General features: G+C 37.6%; 2 protein-coding genes across 2 annotated transcripts in view; one reads left to right on the top strand and one right to left on the bottom strand.

The window, feature by feature from the left end:
• The first annotated feature begins 1537 nt into the window (after positions 1-1537).
• Positions 1538-6861, top strand: tpt1 (tumor protein, translationally-controlled 1). Its single transcript, XM_053328766.1, has 6 exons — positions 1538-1666; positions 2277-2350; positions 4362-4546; positions 5232-5337; positions 5757-5873; positions 6381-6861. Exons 1-6 carry the CDS (start codon positions 1639-1641, stop codon positions 6381-6383), a joined length of 513 nt encoding a protein of 170 aa, XP_053184741.1. The 5' UTR covers positions 1538-1638; the 3' UTR covers positions 6384-6861.
• A 2054-nt stretch (positions 6862-8915) lies between these two features.
• The window catches only part of LOC128368082 (general transcription factor IIF subunit 2-like), a 51198-nt gene continuing 40155 nt past the window's right edge, over positions 8916-19958 (bottom strand). Inside the window, exons 5-8 of the mRNA XM_053328819.1 lie at positions 15211-15292; positions 11971-12070; positions 10708-10851; positions 8916-9050 (exon numbers count right to left, since the gene is read on the bottom strand). Coding sequence (XP_053184794.1) covers positions 8916-9050; positions 10708-10851; positions 11971-12070; positions 15211-15292 — 461 coding nt within the window. The remainder of the gene's footprint in view (positions 9051-10707; positions 10852-11970; positions 12071-15210; positions 15293-19958) is intronic.

Genomic DNA, 19958 nt, shown 5'->3' with positions numbered 1-19958 from the left:
TTTTGTTGTGTTGATTTGCAGTCAAAATGTCGAGTTGGGCCCACACCACAGGTCATAGTATGTGAAGATGTTATGAGGGTAATTCCTTTTGCAATCGTTCATTTTGAAGGTTTTTTTAGGAATCTGAGTTACAGATGGGTGGCATTATTTTTACCACACTATATTTAATCTTGACTCATTTTAAGCCATTAAAGGACCATTGTGTAGGATTTAGTGGCATCTAGTGGTGAGGTTGTTAGATGTTAAAGGGCTCATTCTAAGGTGATTATATACTAATTAAAACATACTTTTGAATATTATAGTCCAAGTCTGTTCAGCTAAATGCCACTAAATCCTACACACTGCACCTTTTTATATAAACGATAAAAGGACTCATTATGTCCCCATCAGGACTTTATTCCTCCTGAACAAGACTTTGCCACAGCATTTAGACTTTTGTGTTGGGGAACTATATTTTATAGACAATATAACTACAAAGCTAAATGAATAAATGAGATTTTTAAACATCCAAAATTATTTTTTCCTGTCTAGAAATCATTTGAGGAAAACAGGAACTGGAAATGTTGTACAGTACCACTCTGTTAACAGTGGTGGAATGTATGTGTGTGTACACATTATATTTATTTATATATGTATATATATATATATATACATATACACACACACATAAACATAACAACCAGAAATACTGAAATTATATACAATCATGGGTGCTAGTTCACAAACTGGAACGAGGGTATCCACTGTAACAAGGTAAATTGACCCACACAGTGACATTAAGGTGCCCCGCGCTGCCCCTGGCATGATGCTGCCCTGGACGGCTGCCCATGTTGCCTATCTAAATCTGCCACAGGATGCTACTTGATACTTTTGAAGCAGTCGTGGTATGATAGAGAAATAGAGAGATAGACAGATGTGCAGTATAGTTTATTTATTCGAACATGTTAAAATAGAATATTTATTGAAATAAATTTGATTCAACCTGTTTTGTTTGGCATTATAAACAGCACAAAAAGTAAGGAAATTTGTGTTTGGTAGATTGGTCACTCTTGCACGAACAGCACAACCAAGCTTATCCCACAAGATTTGACAATTTTTTCATGGGTGCAACCCACAGCTCTGCTTCTCATCCCACAAATGCATGTTCCTTACAATAAATAGGCTTTCCAACGGTAACACAAATGTCATTACTTTTTGTGATATGTTTATAATGCCAAACAAAACAGGTTGAATCAAATGTATTTCAATAAATATTCTACTTTAACATGTTTGAATAAATAAACTAAACTGCACATCTGTCTATCTCTCTATCATACCACGACTGCTTCACATTTTTTAAAGTCTGTCTTAAAACAATAGTCAGATGTCTAAATTAACTTTGAAACAGGTTTTTCCTGCTGTAATCATATTTTTAGGTAGCCACGCGCCAGACTTTAGTGTGGGGAGTGGGTTTGTTGGTTTTGTGTAGTACTGATCATGGCCACTAACCTCAGGGTGGCAGCAGAGGGCGGCCGGTGACGTCAGTAGGATGTAAATACTCGGCTCTGAGGCCTGATCGCTCTTTTCCCTCCTCCGCGCTGTTGGGGCGGCCATCCTCTTCTCAGTCTCTGGAAGATTTAACACCGAAGCCGCTAAAAAATGCATATCTACAGGTGTCTCATCAGCGGTAAGTATTCCCGTTTCGTTCCCTCTCTCGTGTTGATGGGGTTTCTGTAGTTACGGGGTAACTGTTGAGGTGTTATAAACATGTTAGTGAAGAGTTGGCTAATGCTAACTCGTGTTAGCAGAGAGTTAGCCTCCCTGTCGGTGAGCTACAGGCCGGGTAGGGTGGTTGCTGTGTCCGAGGTTTAACTACCGGCAAGTTGATTTAAAGTGCGCAGCAGTCAGTAGGGCGGTAAAGATAATGGTGGTGGACGGTATAAATGTTCGTCATGATATTGTATCGCAGTGCGGCCTGTGGGCATCATGAAACCATCGCTGCTGTTTAAATCAAGCAGTAATGTCTGACCGGCTCTTTCTCTTTTTCTCTCCCCTTACTTGTTAGCATTAGCATTAACCAGATAACGTGGCACAAAGCAGCTTCTCTATTTGTACAACTCGTTATTTTACATCGAGATGTTTGGTTTGTTTCCTAACTTGGCAGCTGCTCAGGATGTTTTGTTTCCTGTGATTTATAGCACCAAGCACAGGAAACGCTTTGTGGCTTCTCTTTTCTTTTTTTTTTTAAATGATTTGATAACTGTGATAATAATGCTTAAAATGTCTTCTTTCCTCAGGTGATGAGATGTTCTCGGACATCTACAAAGTCAAAGTATCCGAGAGCGGCATCTTCTATGAAGTTGAAGGAAAGGTGAGTCAGAGGATGGCTGGACAAATTAACACGAACTAGGCCTGGGAAATATATCAGTATAACATCAGTATTCTGATGTATGAGACTAGATCTTAGATATTGAACATTGTAATATCATGTTATGAGACTAGATCTTAGATATTGAACATTGTTATATCATGTTATGAGACTAGATTTTAAATATTGAACATTGTTATAACATGATATGGCATATATGTTTTTTGCCTGGATTTAAAGGTTGCTTTTATGACATTTTTTAAACTTACCAGCCTATTTAACTTATTGCTCTTTAACTCACCCGGTCATTATATCCACATTATTGATCATTATTAACTCATTATGTAAATATTTTATGAAAGCACCAATAGATATCCCTGCAATATTGAAGTATTGGATCACAAATAATGTGGTATTTGATTACTAACACACATATAGGGTGAGATGTATGGGGGGGGGGAAATGGAGGGGTGGGTTCAGTTATAAGATAAGAATATCTTTATTGATCCCCTTTGGGATACATTTAAATTGACGCAGCAGTTTAGAGTAAGCAGTCTGTGTAAATAAGCCTTTTATTTATATATTTATTTATTAAATGTGCAATATGCAGATGTTCCTGAGATTATATACGTGTGTGCAATGTTCATGGTATTTACACAGTAAGGACAGCATCAGTCTTAAATTACTGTGAGGAACTGAAAATAAACCAGAAGCACAGTGGACCCATACAGACTATGAAGCATGTTAATCTGTTTATTGCAGCTTTTACAGTAATGACTATAAACTTATTATGAACTCAAATAAAACAATAACACAACTTGAACTCCAGCACTGCATTTACAAGAATAGATTTAATCAATTGTTTAAACATTTAACTCATCAAGCAGCTTGTTTTTTTACATTCAGGGATGTGCTGTCAGGTTCATGTCTTTCCTTTCTCATACGGACACACAGATGTGATCATAAACCACAAAACAAAAGCTTAAATAAAGCTTACATGTTCATTTAACACACCACATTTAAATCCCCCTACAAACAGTTTACAGTTCCCAATTGTTCAAGTCCGTCTCTAAAAGTGTCGAAATGAACATTTGAAACAGGTTTTTCTTGTTGTAATCATTCCTCCTGTTCAAACTGACCTTTTTAGGAGCTCAATTCATAATACTCTTTAAATGTAAGTACTTGGGGACAAGGTCCACAGTCCTCCTGTGCCAAAATGTATTAAAGACTTGACTTGCAGACTTGTCCTCGAAGAGTCAACCCGAGCAAGAGAGAAATTAATAAAAGTATATCAAAAGATGCCACTCAACTAACAAGCAGCCTGAGTTTAGTACAGTTGTTTGTTTCTAAAGCATTTTGCCTACAAGTTGTACAGAAGTTGTGTGTTGGTGGTGTAATCATCATCATCCAAATGTTCTCATTGCTCAACTTGTTTCATCAGAGATGAGATCTGAGTCATGTGATGAGCACTCCTTTTGTGACGTAGAGGGTGTCATTACGTGACTTCACCATGAGCTGTTTTTATATCCTTTTTTTTTTAAAGCTCCTATCAGACTTTGACCACAAACATACTATATGAATGTTTCCAATATAATGTACAAAATTGTGATGGAGACTGTGTTCCAACAGGGTCTTTTTGAGTTCAGTTCAAGAGCACTATTTCTAGAATGCATTAAAATGTGATAATATAATAAAATATATTCCTCTTGCACTGTCTCTATTTGAAAAGATCTAATTTTTGCACATTTAGATTATAGATTGTGCCTTTTTTTCTCTCCAAATGTCAGTGTTACTTTTGAATTTGGTTAACTATTCAGAGGTTTTTGTGAAAGCCAAACTTGATTTAGACAGATACAGTGAAGTTAGTTCTCACATATTCAAGCGAACATGTACACTACAATGAACTTACTTCCGGCGTCCATCCATCTTCACCCACATCATCCTTATTAACAACAATTCTCTTCCCAGTGTGACCTTTTTGAAATTGAAATATTTTTGTCATTTGTGTGTCTAGACCGTCACCAGGACAGAAGGGTTTGACGATGCTTTAATAGGCGCCAACGCCTCTGCTGAGGAAGCGGTAGAGGGTAATGAGTCTAGCTCCGTCTCAGGCGTCGACATTGTCCTTAACCACAAACTGCAGGAGACAGGCTTCGACAAGAAGCAGTACATGGTCTACATCAAGGAATACATGAAGACGTGAGTATCAGTGATGGGTGGAAGTGGAAATCACAGGTTTCTTCTCACATCTGTAAAAAGAAAAAACACAACAAGGTCTTGTGACCCAGTGCAGCTGATGTTTCTTTGTAGAGACGTGTAAGACGTTCTGGTCAGCACTCATAATCTTTTGTGTAAATATCAGTAATTAATTCCTGTAATACTGCAACAGATTGACGTTTCCAGGTAATAAATGTTTAGATTTTCAAAGTCTGAATATGTTTCGGGGAGTTCTTAAAAATATAATGGATCTAATAAAAATCCTGTGAACAGCTTCCAAGGAATGTTTCAGCACTAGAGCCCAGTACTAGAGCCCAGCATAACCAGTGGCAAGTTGATAAGCCAGTCACTGCAGTGTATCTGTACACAGCATCAATAATCCTAAAATGCAACGTGTCATGTGTACGGGGCTTTGCTGCACATCATGTCTGCCCTGAGACCAGATGTGGTAGAAATGTTAAGTTGATGCAATCTCAACTGGTTAAAGAAGTCTAACATTTAGGACTGGATAACAGCACTGAGCTTTCCATTTCATGGTTACATCAGATACATGTTGTAACACGCTTCAACTCGGGGCAGTACAAAGTTGGATTGACACATCTCTAACTGTAGCTGTACAGATTTGTAATTTCTTACATTTATGTACTTTTTTTTTTTGCATGTCCAGCATCAAGGGTAAGCTCGAGGAGTCCTCCCCAGATAGAGTGAAGCCATTTATGCAAGAGGCCCAGACAGAAGTTAAGAAGATCATCGGAAACATCGCAAACTACCAGGTAACTATGCAGGGCCACACTTCATTCACTACACATATTCCATCTAAAAGTAGCTGAGGTCAGAGGATCTTGGTAAAGTAATGGCATGTCAGTCTTAAGATAGGAAATATTAAATGTGTTCATAATGTGCTAATATGTAATATGCAGGACAGTTTATATCAGTAAGTTCCTGACCTGTGTGAATAAACACTTATTTTTAAATTCTTAGACACAGTCCAGTCCCAGTCGTAATTAATCAAACTCATTTATTTATTTTTTAAGAGACCAACTAATTAAGTGATGAGAAATGGTTACAAGCCCAACTGTAAAACCAGCCTCCTTTTTTTTTCATAGTTTGTTTATGCAACTAGTATCTCTTTAGAAACTGAACTTGCACTGTTTTGTTTTGTTATCTGACACATCATCATTTCTCTCTGCAGTTTTTCACAGGGGAGTCCATGAACCCAGATGGCCTGGTTGGACTGCTGGACTACCGTGAAGATGGCATCACACCATTCATGCTTTTCTTCAAAGATGGTCTGGAGGTTGAGAAATGTGTAAGTACTGTCAGAGTCTGCATGGGTAAAGACATCACTAGAGTGTTTTGGTTTTTTTTCTTAAATGAAGCTGTTGTAGAAAACCAGGAGCCTTGTTTAATGTACAGCAGCCCACAGGCCAAATCCTCCAGCATAAATACCCCCCCCCCACCAAAAAGTTTGAATTCAACAACTTTTGCCCCTTTTTGCTCTAAACAATTCCAGACAGGCAAACTACCATTAATAGTGTAGTTGCAGCAACAGTTCTTTCCATCAACCATAAATGAAGAGTTTATCAGGTGTGGTTACAGATTTAAAAAAAAAAAAAAAAAAAAAAAGTGTTTGAAAATGGTTCTGTTTTGAAGCATTTGATTCAATTAAAATGGCGACATCTGCTGGCCAGCTACTAGTGTTGCACTTGTATGGCTGAATTAAATCAGAGATCATGATGAAACCAGAGTGAAAGTGGTCTAACTGCTTTTATGTTAGATGAAGTATTGATGTGTCCTTCTTTTCTTTTTCTTCTAGTAACTACCTGGAACAACATCTGCTTTTCAACTGGCTGCTGCTTCCTGATTGCCCCCACCCAAACACCCCCTGCCCCCTCCCCACCCTGTAAGACCAGACAGCAGGAGCACTATTTTACATCATGCCTGAACAGAAACATTCTTGTAAATTCACATCGTGGCCCACCGCACCAATCCAGAGGCTGGGTGAATCAAACATGATTAGTCACTGAATACAGTTTTTAAACTCTTTTCTTTTGGCTTGTTTGGCAGTGTTTGATTTGTGTCCCAGGATTAGCCCAGTTTTTGTAATTTGAAAAGTGAAAAAAAAAAAAGAAGGCAGGGCGGTGAGAGTGGTCGTCTGCCTGTGTTTTAGCAATGATCCATAGACAGGTGGACCACCTCAGACCTCTGTTTGGGTTTTTTGGTTGCATTAAATAAAATTCCATCTTCCTCGAAAAAGACTTGTAGTTTTAATTTGAAAATAAAATCTAGCACCACCACTTTGAGTTTTGCTGTGTTTCTGGGAAAATTTCAATTCCAATTTGAAATCAAATTTTTGGGTTTAATTTTGAGTCTTCAGGTGTGTACAATATTTATTTTGATCCAGTTGAATTGAACTGGTTTCTTCTTCCCTTGGTGTGATTCTTTTGAGCAAGTCTGAACACAGTAATCACACTCTGAAAATTAGAAATTAGTTCTATTAGTCAATTACTTTAATTAGAAATTATATGGCTTGGAATTAATGACAAATGTAAATAATTCTAGGCCTCATCACACTTTGAATTTACCTTTCAAACTTTGAATCAGGTATTAAATTACCTTTTTTTATGGTATTTAAAATGTCTATGTCTTACTTTTAACTTGGTGAAGCCTGCAGAAACACTGATAGAAAAGCTTGCAAAATGAGGGCAGAATTAATCGGTGATTGATCCTTTTTTTTTGGTCTAAGTTGGTGTATTTAAAACAATCTAGTTATTCACTATTATCTTGTGTATGGCCGTATTCACTGCAGGAAAGATGTGTATTCATTAAAGAGACTGTTAACTGTGTCATGTCAAACCAAAGAGTCACAACAGATGGAGCAGAGTTCCATTTACTGTCATTAAATCTAATTAAAAAACAAACTGAAAGGTACAGGTTTGTGGATATGAAATTGCGAGGGTAGAAGTTAATGACTCAAGATGCATTTCAGCAAGAAAACGGCCAATCACTGATCACAAAAACCAAAAATACCAAAAGACTTTAGATGTGGCAGATATCCACATAGAAGCTTCACATCAACCTTTAAATGCATTTTTTTGCTCCAAATGAGGACTGCAGATGTTGTCCCCCATCACTTCCATTGAAAGGGCATTTGGAGGCGATCTTCTAAAAAGGTCAGTTTGATAAGGAGGAATGATTACATCGAGCAAAAAACCTGCACGACCTGAAATATTGTGAACCCGTACTTTAAGTGGTCTTGAGCTCAGTGACAACTGTACCCAGCAGCAGCTCTTTCATTTAAAAGTTAACTCTGAGGTTAAATCACATAATTAATTTTTGCCCTTTAACAGAGGGTGTGTGCAGACCTTCAACATACTTTAAAATTAGAAAGAAAAGAAAAAAAAACAGCAGAAGCAGGTTTCTGTGAGATCTACTGAAAAAAATATGGTTCAAGGCTGTCCACAGTTGCCATGGTTACAGGACCAGAAAGGTACACAATGAGTGGAAATGCGATTCATTACCGCTGTTGAAACTAACTGGCTGCTTTATGTTGGGGGAGGACGTCATTATTTCCTTAATACACAAAAACCAAACCAGACCATCTTCTAGCTGTTAACTAATAAACACATACTTTTTTTTTTTTTTTAAATAAAGTAGGGTTTTTTTTAGATTTATTTAAGACCTATAATTTATCTTTCAAACATTTCAGGCATGAAATATAAAAAAAAATAAACAAATAGATAAATTAAACTTTGACAAAAATAAACAGGCCTGATGTTTTAAATTTAATTTAATTGAGCTTTTTGTTTGACTTGTTAAATGAAAAAAAACAACTGACTGAAATATGAGCAGCTGAATGACAGTCGATTTTACAATTAGTCAATCAAAAGAAAATGAGTTACTTTACAAATAAGTAATTGGTTCCAGTCACTTTTTACAACAATTAATTAACTATTAATCGATGAATTGAGAAAATAATGTGTGGATTGATCAGTAATGATTAATGATTTCTTATGATTGATGATGATGATGGTTTAGTTGTTGAATGCTGATTTATTATATTTCACAACAAATTACTGCTGATAATATTTCAATCAATAACAGCATTTTTCTCGTTTGTCATTTTTACACAGACTTTATTTTAAATTAAACTGCACACCCAATCATAATGTCAACCAAAAACAACACGTCACATACTGTCTGCATGTGTGTTAAACCATATTGGGGCTTTTTTCCTGTTTGACATCTATATTCGGGAAGCCACAGAAAAAATTAAATCCCTTACAAGTAACATCATCATCATCATCATCATCATCATCAGGTTGGATCTCTGCTCTGTCCTTCGTTGGAACTAGGTGGTCTGCATCTCCTCCTCTTCCTCACCAGACTGGTAGTGTCTGTACTCAGGTCTCAGTTCCCAGGTGCTTTTGTGAGCTCCCTTGCTGTTGTACGAACCGATTTCCTTCATGATCTCCTTCAGGTAGGTCTGAACCAGACAGAGGACAGGGTCAAATTTACAGACAACTAGATTTATTTTGAAAATTTGGTTGACAGCTTTAGTTACTTTTCAGTTGAAGGTTTGACACAATGGATATATAACAAGCTTCTAAAATACAACACATTGTTAAAGATGAAATCAGTGGTTATCAACATTTTTTGGCTTTTGACGTCTTATAAAAAGCAGTGTGTATAGTGTCACATTTCAGATGTCTATGAGTTGTTAACAGCTCCATCAAATAGTGATTTTTCCCTCCAAACTTCTCACATGGTTTAATTTCAATAAATGTTCAAATGATCCAATATTTCACCAAAAATCAAATATTAGAGAAAAAGTCCAAAACTTAAAACCGATTTGCGTTATCAGACCTTTGTTTTTTCTTCTTTCCTCTCCCATTAATCACTATGACACCTGGTGACTCTTTGAAGGGGCCTGACCCCTAGGTTGGGAACCGCTAGACTAAACTAGCTAACTGTATATAAAGTAGTGGAAACTAGCTCCACCTCCAGCAGCTACAACAGAAACATGCTGCTCTAACACAGTATTAATAATCTAATGATATAATAATATATCAGTCAGAGGGACAATACAGTATTTTTACTTTATTACTCTAAGTACATTCTGCTATACTTGTGTTCTTTTACTGAAGTAGGGTTTTTCATGCTCTTGTAATGGAGTATTTTTACATTGCTGTCTTGGCACTTTGTCTTAAATAAAAGGATCTGAACACTTGTTTCAGAATGCAGGAAAACACAGAATAAGATGTCTGAACGGCCAATTTGTGACTCATTCAAAAGCTGGGTTCCCTGTGGCACTGCTCGTATACGCACACGCAACTTCACTTCACACTTTCATCTGAACAGGTAAAACTGAAGAGGCACAAATCCAACACAAACCTAATTTCTAATACTGGACAGGAGCCTAGAAGACAATCTGTCATTACAAGAGCAGCAGACCATTCAGTGTGAAAGAGCCAATTCTCCGACGACCACTGGGTGTCTCTGTTAGGCTTGTAGAGATGTGATCACTGTACCTGATGAATAACAGCGAAGTGTGAAGACTTTTCATAATGGGCATTTCGGTTACTTCAGTTCATTTAATTTGAGTGTTAGCCAAGTGCTTTAGGAGAGAAATGATGGAGTGTATTGCGGCATTTGACTCCTACTCAGCCGATGGTTATGCAATCAGATGCAATCAGAGGGAGAGGAGGACCTCCAGGTCTCATCAGCACCTACACATTGCTGTTCTCTGCTAGCTGGAACGAATCCACTGTGCTGTATCGATTCATCTTGTGTGTGTATGTGTGTGTGTGTGTGTGTGCATGTGCATGTGTGTATGTGTGTGTGTGGGTGTGTGTGTGTGCGCGCACGCATGTGTGCGTGTTGGCCCAAATTTCAGCCACAACAGAAGTGTGAACAGGCATGAACGTCATGCTGTGGGCGATTTGTTCAAATTTAACAAATCAAGGTGGATAGTGGGCAGGTGTATTGTTTTTTTTTTTTGTCCTTCCCGTTATATTGGTGTGTGTGTGTGTGTGTGTGTGTGTGTGTGTGTGTGTGTGCGTGTATATATGTGTGTGTGTGCGTGTATATATGTGTGTGTGTGTGTGTGTGTGTGTGTGTGTGTGTGTGTGTGTGTTGCTCACCACAGGTTGCTTGGTGATGTCCACCAGGTCCTTAATGTTGTAGTACTGGTGTTTCTCGAAAGCAGAGAAAAGCATGTCCAACACCACCTGCCGCTCAGCTCGCACCATCTTCCCCTCTGACTTCTTCTTCTTCTCATACTCCACCTATAGAATGATAATGAATATTACTGCTACTACTATTACTACAGATACTGCTACTACTACTACTACATTTTTTAAATCATAATTAAAGTATATACTATAGATAATATGTTCATTTGTACTTTTCTAAAGTTACATGTTCTAAAGTTACATGACCTTTTTTGTTTTTGTATTTTACCATAATGATCAAAGTGGTTTTTGTGCCTCATTTAACCTATTTTTTATTATAACATTTAACCAAAACTGTGGAAAGAAGTGGCGTATCAACTGCAAGCTAAAATGTTCATCTTTTTTTAAACTATTTGAATTTTATCACATGATGATGCAAAATGACGATATCCAAATCTCCATTTGCTGCTCAGTATAAACTAAACTACTGAGTGTTTGTTATATTGGGGCGAGAGAATGAGTGAACAAGGGTGTGGTTTTAGACACAGACAATGCATCCATTTACATGGAGCAGCATTAAAATTCATTTAGAGTCCACCTGGTCCAATATTCACTCTCCTTTACCCCTGTTTTTGATCTCTACCAAGTCCTGAGGGAAATATCTGGCTCTTTAGCTCCACTGTGATTTCCAGCAAGTCGTTAACTGTCTGTTTGCTGTTTGGTGCTGAGCAGGTAGTGCACAATGGATTTTTAAAGCCTTTTTCTCTGAAAATAGCTGCCTGCTGCTGGGGCTGAAAACAACACTGAGCACGATGAAAGTGATCCAAAACCGTAAAGTTGCAGCCAGACAGTTAAACAATCGTGATAAAGCTCTGTGAGGCCGAGGGTAACTGCAGTGTCGCTTCTGGTTCATGACTAGGAGTCATTTGAAAATCAGAAATCAATTATAGCTGCTTTAAATACCTTACATGCCACTAGTGTAATAATATATAGTAAAATAAATACAATCAACACACCGTATGGTTGTCATTTACAACTTTCTAATATACAGTTTGTGTTTGAGGCTGCTTGGTGACCTAATGATTACTTTTTATAGGCACATTGTGCAGGTCAGACCTGCAGTGACCCACATTACCTCAGTGCAACTACTGTGTTTTAGTGTCTATTAATTATTTTGTAGAAATATTACCTCATTAAATGGGCGATACTGTTTTTTAATGAAACTGTTCTCACATTGAAATCGTGGTTGGCCACAGGCTTGAAGACAGTAGTGATGGCTCTCTCCAGCTGCTGAGACAAACGCTGAGGCTTGGTAGACTCTTGCATGTGCAGCCTTAAAACACACACACACACAGACAGTTTAAACCCAGCCTCTCTCTGCTCCAAACTTGCTTTATTGTTTTCTGTGATCTAACTTGATCTCCACTGACAGATGTGCCTGTTAGCATGAAGGCAACTGTCAGCACCTTGAGGTTAAACTAACCAAATATGTAATGGCAGCTGCTCTGTTCAAAGATATTCTGCTTTCTATTTATTTTTTGTTGACTTTCATTCATCGTGACTTTACACGTCATTGAACACATTTTATTAAGATTGATGGCTGAATACAGCAAAGATTATAGGCCTGGAAGACACATTAAATACAACACACTGCAGCTGCCTGTCATGATTGCCATAATATATTCATAATGACTGATGACCATAAACAGTTACGTAAAACTTGATAGTTTTCTATCAATGGTTGAATGGTTTCTATGTCTACATACTTCTTTTTTTGTCTCATTTATTTGTAGATGAGTCATATTTCATCCTACTTATGTTAATAAATATAAAATAAATACAGATAGCATCATAAATAAATACCACAGAATACAGTGACAAATCAATAAAGAAAACACACATAATTATGATTTTAATTATGTATCTTAAAAGAGGACATATCATGCACATTTCCAGGTCTTTATATTCTGGGGCTCCACTGGAAGATTTGCATGATTTACGGTTTTTAAAAACTTCCTTATATTGACTCTTTATGCAGCTCCTCAGTTCAGCCTCTGTCTACAACAGGCTGTTTCAGCTCCTGTCTCTTTAAGCCCCCCTCCCCCTCCTGATGACCCTACTCTGCTCTGCTTTGGTTAGCTTTAGGCCGGCTACGTCAACAATCATGCAACAAACTATAATAGTAGGATTTCACTACTAATTTCTTTTTTTGAACGTTCACCGTGTTTAGTATAGATAGCAGGATTATGGCAGAATATAAATGAGAGAAAAAGAAAACCACAAAAAGCATAATATGTCCCCTTTAAAGTGATTTCTAAATATATTTTTACCCTTTAAAATGCATCATAATGTGGTAAAGTGCTACATAAAATCACTTTATGGGCATCTGTGGTGAAGTTTCTACCAAAACTGTTCTTGGATCATGCTCACAAGGACACACACACACACACACACACACACACACACACACACACACACACAAACAAACACACACAGATGCCACCATGACAACATAATGTCCTGTAGCCTGCCATGATGAAGGGACAGTTGTCAGCTGCCATCCAAATGGGAGATTACAAAATAGGAGTGAAAAGAGAAGACTTTGTCAAGTGTTATATTAAATACAATTGGACAAATGCAAGCTCAGTGTGTACTTTACTCAAATATCACCATCTGCAACCTCTAAGAATCACAACACTGGTCAGCACACAAACCTGAAAAAGATAGTTTGATGACCAAGAACATGAACCATCCCCCCTTTAAAGGATTTGGCTGCTGAATCTCTATATTTTTTCTTATTGCCAACAAATGTTGTACAAATGTGATGTTGTACTATATTATAGGGTTAGGGTTAACTTCAGTTCAAAGTCGAGAGGCTGTGACACGTACCACAACAAGCTAGGAAGGATTCTTTGCTTTTAAGATCCATTTCTAAACAAGTTACAGTAACCACTGACTTCATGGATGAAGAAACATGACACCCAGTGCAGCAGTGGTGTGCTTTTAATAGTTTGGGATAATAACCAGGGTTGCTAAGGTTACTTTGGAAATGGAAGAGGTTACAGATCACTAGTTATCCTGTTTAAAATGTAATAAGTAATGTAACTTATTTGATTACTTGTGGATTGATGATTGACATGATTTGTAAGGGAGATCATTTCTTATAAAGCAAGATTTATCTCTCATTTGAAAATGTACCCATTAGTTCATGTAGATTTTGGAATATAAAATAACAATATTTTATGAAAAAAGTCAAAAGTCTGGCACGGGTTTAATTAGTAATTTGACATAATTTAAGCCCATGTGTGTTTCAAATAAGCCCACATCATGATTTATTTACCAAATCTATAGAATATTGTTAAAAACAGCAATATATATATATTCACTAACATGTTCAATATTAAAAAATGAGTAGGTAATTAATTTAACTACACATTTTTTCTCAGTAACTAACGGATTACAATTACATTTATTTTGTTATTAAATTACGTAAGGCCAACAACAGAGCTCTGCAGCACAGACAAATACAATATATCAGGCTTTGTATACAGACACAATACTTTTAAGTAGGATGAGCTTATTGTTGGTTCTGCTCTGCACATGAGATTTGTTAGATAGATAATAGATGATAGAAATTCACCAGCTAAATCCTTTAAAAGTGTGTTCCTGTGATGTGTTCTGTTGGTTTAAATGGCTGACACAGAAGTGGTCTCACATACTAAAAGGAAACTGTTTGTGTGTTTGCCTTGGGTTTTATTGTAGAAGAGCATTTGCCAGTGATGCAGTTGCTATAGCAATACCATCCACTAACTCTGACTGGAATAACGGATTCCAGTGAAGAGAAGAGGATGTCAAAAAGCATTAAAAAAAACAAATGAGTGGATTGAAGGGTTTACAGTATGTACACAAACAGACAGTTAAACATAATCACGTCTCCTGTTGAAATTAATTCACCACACTGAAACAGATTTTGTCTCGTCAAGCTAATTCAATGGCACATTTTTGGAAAAAATCAATTGCTGCTGTAACCATTTAAAGTGCATTTGTGAGTATGATTACCACAATTGTATGAATAATTAATCAGTAGTTAGGTCTGCTCCCTCGCTGTAGAGGAGACACTGTGACATATTTTGCAACACTGAAATATTACACATGGCAGATCATCATCATCGAGTGTAAATCTAAAATGTCAGCTATTTAACTTAATGGAGGAGCTTTATAAGTTGAATGGAAAACTATTAAAGACCAACATTACTGCACAAATCTTATGTCGTTTTTCAGTGCTTTTATTTTTTTAACCTATATTTTCATTCATATATTTCCACTAAATCATATTTTTGTTAGCTCTATCCCATCTTTCTAACCCAGTGAACTGTGAGGCAGTGTGACATTTACATTACTCTGACATAACTCTGAAGCACGTTTAGAGCGCTCAGTCTCTCCAAACTGTGGCAGTGTTCAAAGTTCACTCACTTCTTCAGCTTCATGTAGTTGTCATTGACGACTGGTCTGCATTCAGCTCTGTGCACCACCATCCCCTCCAGACTGATTTCATCTACAACAAAGACAGTGACTCAGCACCTCAATCATGATTCAGACAAACAGACGTGCTGCATTTGTGGGAGTCAAGCTCTTTATATTAGCAACATATACTGATGTGAACTCCACTGAGTGGTTTTTCATAAGTATGTACAACAGTATTGGCACCTTAACTATGCATTGAGAATCATTTGGTAGTATTATACTTATTTGAATATATAACAATGTTTCCCTTGTTTTCATTAACAATGAACTGTTTTTAGATGATTGGATGGAGGGTAGGGGTTCAGCTTGTGGTCTGATGTTGATGTATAGTTATATACAGCTGTTTGCTGAACCTTCATAGTGTGTTTGGTTAAAGGACAAAGTAAAAGCAATATAATTTTGAGTAGAAAAATACAATATAAAAGTAGATGTATCCAATTTATAATTGTTTAGACTGTTTTATTGTTTCACAACAAGTTGATCTGAAATGTCGTCTGTTCCACCTGATATCCCAAAAACCTGCTGGAGCTCACCAGATGTAAATGGGTGGGTGTAATTTATGCCACATTTGTATCATAAGGTAGTTAATGTAACTATTATTGTTAAGGTATTTTCTATCATTAATATGCACTGGGTCAAACTAGGCTTTGCGGCCATTTGGGCCACACCAAATGTTGGGTTTAGACATTGTCTCCCCTTGAGCAGTGAGTGTGCTCCTTTTGGGGAAAACAGGAGGCATTCTGATAGCATTGCTATAGCAGCCAAGGTCAGATATGTGTTTGACTGTTTTCCCTGAACGGGGTAAAGATAACTGGAGTCAAAGGTGTGATATAGTGTTGGATGGAGGACAAAGGTCTAAGCGATGTTTTGTCTATAGACCAGTAGACTAAATTCTGTATATTGCAGATGTGTTGGATCTGCCCATATTTGGGCATGGCTCAAACCTGTGGCATTATCTGTGTGGTTTAAAGTCAATCCTTGGAGGACAGAAACTTCAGAACTGAAGGGAGCATCAGAACATAACGTGTACAGATCATTCATTCATTTCTCCACCAAGGAGAAATAAACCTTTTCAATGCAAGACATCCTGGACTCCTGTCTACTCTCTCCATTGACGTATGGGCTGTATAATTAAAATCTCTAACACTTAGTTTGACTATATTGAGCACAATCATAATAACATCATAAACTTCTCTCCCTCTTCTCCCTTACTCCCTCTCTCTCCCTCAACCTCAACCGGTCAAGGCAGATGGCCACCCGGAGCCTGGTTCTGCTTGAGGTTTCATCCTGTTAAAGTGTTTTTTTTCCCTTGCCGCTGTCGCTAAGTGCTGCTCATGTGAGAATGTTGGGTCTCTTTGAATTAAATTAGAGAGTACAGTCTAGACCTGAAAAGTGCCCTGAGATAACTTTTGTTGTGATTTGGTGCCACATAAATAAAGATTGATTGATTGATAAATCAAATGTCTAGTAAATCATCATTCATGTTGACATCCAAGTCATAATTATTACTAGAAGGCAAACAAATATAGCATTACTTTAGCAAAAGTAAAATCTTAAAGAAAAGTAAGTATGAAAGGGTGCAATTATACGCACATCACATACACAGTTACTAAAACAGCACCAATGAAAACATTCAAAATGTGAAATGTTGACCTGGTCCCAAGATGTGGATCGAAATGTTGTCCATTTTACTTTTGTTCTAAGGTAATTAAAAACACATTTAAAGGACCAGTGTGTAAGATTTAGGCGGGATCTATTGGCAGAGTATGTTTTAATTTGTGTATAATAACCTGAAAATAATAATCCTTGTGTTTTCATTGCCTTAGAATGAGTCCTATATATCTATGGAGGGAGCGGGTTCTCTTCCATGGTGCCCACCATGTTTCACTGCCATGTTTCTACAGTAGCCCAACATCACCACTAGACTGTGTAGTGTTCAAACATACTGTCTAACAGCTTGGTATGTGAGCTGTACAGAGGCAGACTGGAAAAGTCTCCAGTGAGTCATAAGAACAGAAAAAGTCATTGGACTCACCATGCCCACTCAGGAGGACATCTTCAGAACACGCTACCTCCGCAGGACTAACAACATCCTGAAAGATGCGACCCACCCCTGTCATTACATGTTCTCTCTGTTACCCTCTGGGAGGCGCTACAGAAAACTCAAAGCTTGCACCTCCAGACTGAAAGACAGCTTTTATCCAAGAGCCATCATTGATCTGAACAAAACCAAACACTGTGTCATGAACTGTATTGAGAATAATTTTATTACAACCTAACTCAAATGTGCAAGAATAGGACAACTTGTGCAATACTGCTTTCGAGCTGCTTTTGAATGCTTTTTTTAAATATATTATTGATTTGGGATGATTGTGTATGTGTGTATGTATGTGTGTGTGTGTGTGTGTGTGTGTGAGTGTTTGTGTATTTATTAGTGTATTTTCTATTTTTTATATTCAGGCACGGCAAAGCATATTTTGTTGTACTTTTTGTGAAATGACAATAAAGTCTATTCTATTCTAACCCTGCACCTTTAATGATTTTAGTGTTATGTTGTCAATGCCTGGTATTTCTAACCAGGCATTTTCCTCAGATCTCAACTCAGAATTGTGCTGAAAATAAATCCAGAGAAGTGTATGAGTATTTATCAGCATGACTCTTGGTGGTCCTGGAAGTTGAGCCGAAGATAATCATGGAAGAGACCGAGAGCCCAGCAATCACTAACAGAGCTCAGCAGAGATGGGACTAAGTGCCAGAAGGACGGTCGCAGCTTCGAGGCCATTTACCAAACTGTCATGATGGACTGCTGCGGAGGAACCAGAGTGTCACTCCACATGAAGTCACACTCTCAGCAGTGGAGGCTCTCTGTACTTACTGGGAGGGTATAAATAACCAGGTAAACTGTGGGATTACGCTCAGGCCACACAGGTGTTGTATCATATTGTGCGAAATTTCAAAGCAAATGAAAAAAAATCCTCTAAATCAGAAACTTATGCTGGAGAATATGGGTTAGTAGAGTATTACAATGTGCTGCCAGTTTATTAGCTAAATCTAACACAAACCAGTACAGCAGGCAAGCATTTAATCTAAGATTTATTAAGTATTCTGTCTTAATATGATTAGACTGCTCAGCTAATGTTTGCTTATTGCAGATAAATTGGTATTGGTGTAAACGTTGGTCGATAAGTAACAATCAAATTGCAGCACAGAAATGCCAAATATACGGTTTGATTATTTTTAGGTAATTTAGGAACAGTGTCTCCATCACATCAAGCTAAAATGTCCTATACAGTACCAATTGTGTTCACACATCTTAAATAAAAACAAATTTAAGGGATACTGACCAAAAATCTTATGGAAAAAAACCCCAAATAAAATATTGTTGTGGGATTAGTTTTGTTTTTACTTCCAAATATCACCCTCAAAAATCCAGTAGCCTACTGGTCAGACTATAAAGCTGATTTTAACATCAAATATCTTCAATATTTCTGCTCCTTTCTATCATATGATCTTAGTTTAGGGATATTACAGTTGCACATTTCTCACTTGTACAGTCATCCACTTCTTCATCTACTCACTAACTGATTTGGGAAAGCCCTGAATATGGCGAACATGCACAAAAACTGACATCAGACTAATCTAAACACTAAATCAAGTAGCTGTGAAGAAGAAGAAAAAACCAAGGACCGAACATCTGTGGAGAAACATTAAGACTGTTGGGACTAAAAATGTTAAATTTGTGTTTATATTTTAAGTTTATATTTAAAGACAAACTGCAACTTTAACATAACATATTTTCAGCTCTGAATTTTTTTTCCCTTATTGGTGGGTTTATTTTTCAAGCTGCTCTTTCATGAAGTGCTTTAGCCAACTATTCAACTGTCCAACCCACGTGAACCATTTCATATCTCCTCTGTTCCTCTGTAATCATGATCATGAATCAGCTGTCCAGGGAAATGGTGGAGTTCAGCTGGTGAGCGTTGGTGTTAAATTGGCACCAGTTTGGTGTGCATTGTTGTATGATTTGGCATCGATGTTATATTTGAACATATATAAAAGGTCTGAGGAGACACTACATTTACTGGCAATCAGTTCACAAAAGCAGCAGAGATAGAAGCTTAAAGGGCAAGCACAGAGGGGACGTCCACAAAAAGCTGCAGAGGTCAACAGATAGGTAAACTGGTAACAAGTAGACTGACAGGTCCACATGACCTGCGGAGGAGCAAGAGAGGCGAGAGAGGCTGCTGTTCTTCAAATGCCACAAACAGTTGGGGATCCTCGGATGTATCATCCTGTAAAATCAGAATTAGTAACTCCTCCAGGGATTCATGCCAGTTTCCTTCCTCATCTCCATGTTTCCCTCAATCGCATCTTTTCCTTTTTCCCTTGGAACGCATGGGAGAGGTGTGAAAGGAAAATAAAACCGTGAAATACTTTGTGCCTTCCCTCTCAGGCGTCATCTGAAGCGACGTCAGATGCTGGTGACGGTGGCACAGCAGGATCTCCAGTCAGTCAGGCTTCCACACTGCCGCTGCTCTGTGGTGCTGCTCTCTTTGTGTTTTCACCAATAATGTGATGTATAGTCCAGATAAGAATAATGAGGGAGCGTGTCACCACCGCTCCTGCTGCTCCTCTTTTATTGATGTCCTCCCACATGACAAAATTAATACAAAAAAAAAAAAAAGAATTTGTCTCTG

The sequence above is a fragment of the Scomber japonicus genome, chromosome 11 (assembly GCF_027409825.1).
Source record: "Scomber japonicus isolate fScoJap1 chromosome 11, fScoJap1.pri, whole genome shotgun sequence".
Taxonomy (NCBI): Eukaryota; Metazoa; Chordata; class Actinopteri; order Scombriformes; family Scombridae; genus Scomber; species Scomber japonicus.
This window is presented reverse-complemented; position numbering and strand designations above follow the sequence as displayed.

Bases quoted from the DNA above. Each gene is read 5' to 3' on its own strand.
- tpt1 (XM_053328766.1), top strand. From the start codon at position 1,639: ATGCATATCTACAGGTGTCTCATCAGCG. The intron at 1,667-2,276 runs GTAAGTATTCCC...TTCTTTCCTCAG, and splicing joins CTACAGGTGTCTCATCAGCG to GTGATGAGATGTTCTCGGAC. The intron at 4,547-5,231 runs GTGAGTATCAGT...TTGCATGTCCAG, and splicing joins ATCAAGGAATACATGAAGAC to CATCAAGGGTAAGCTCGAGG.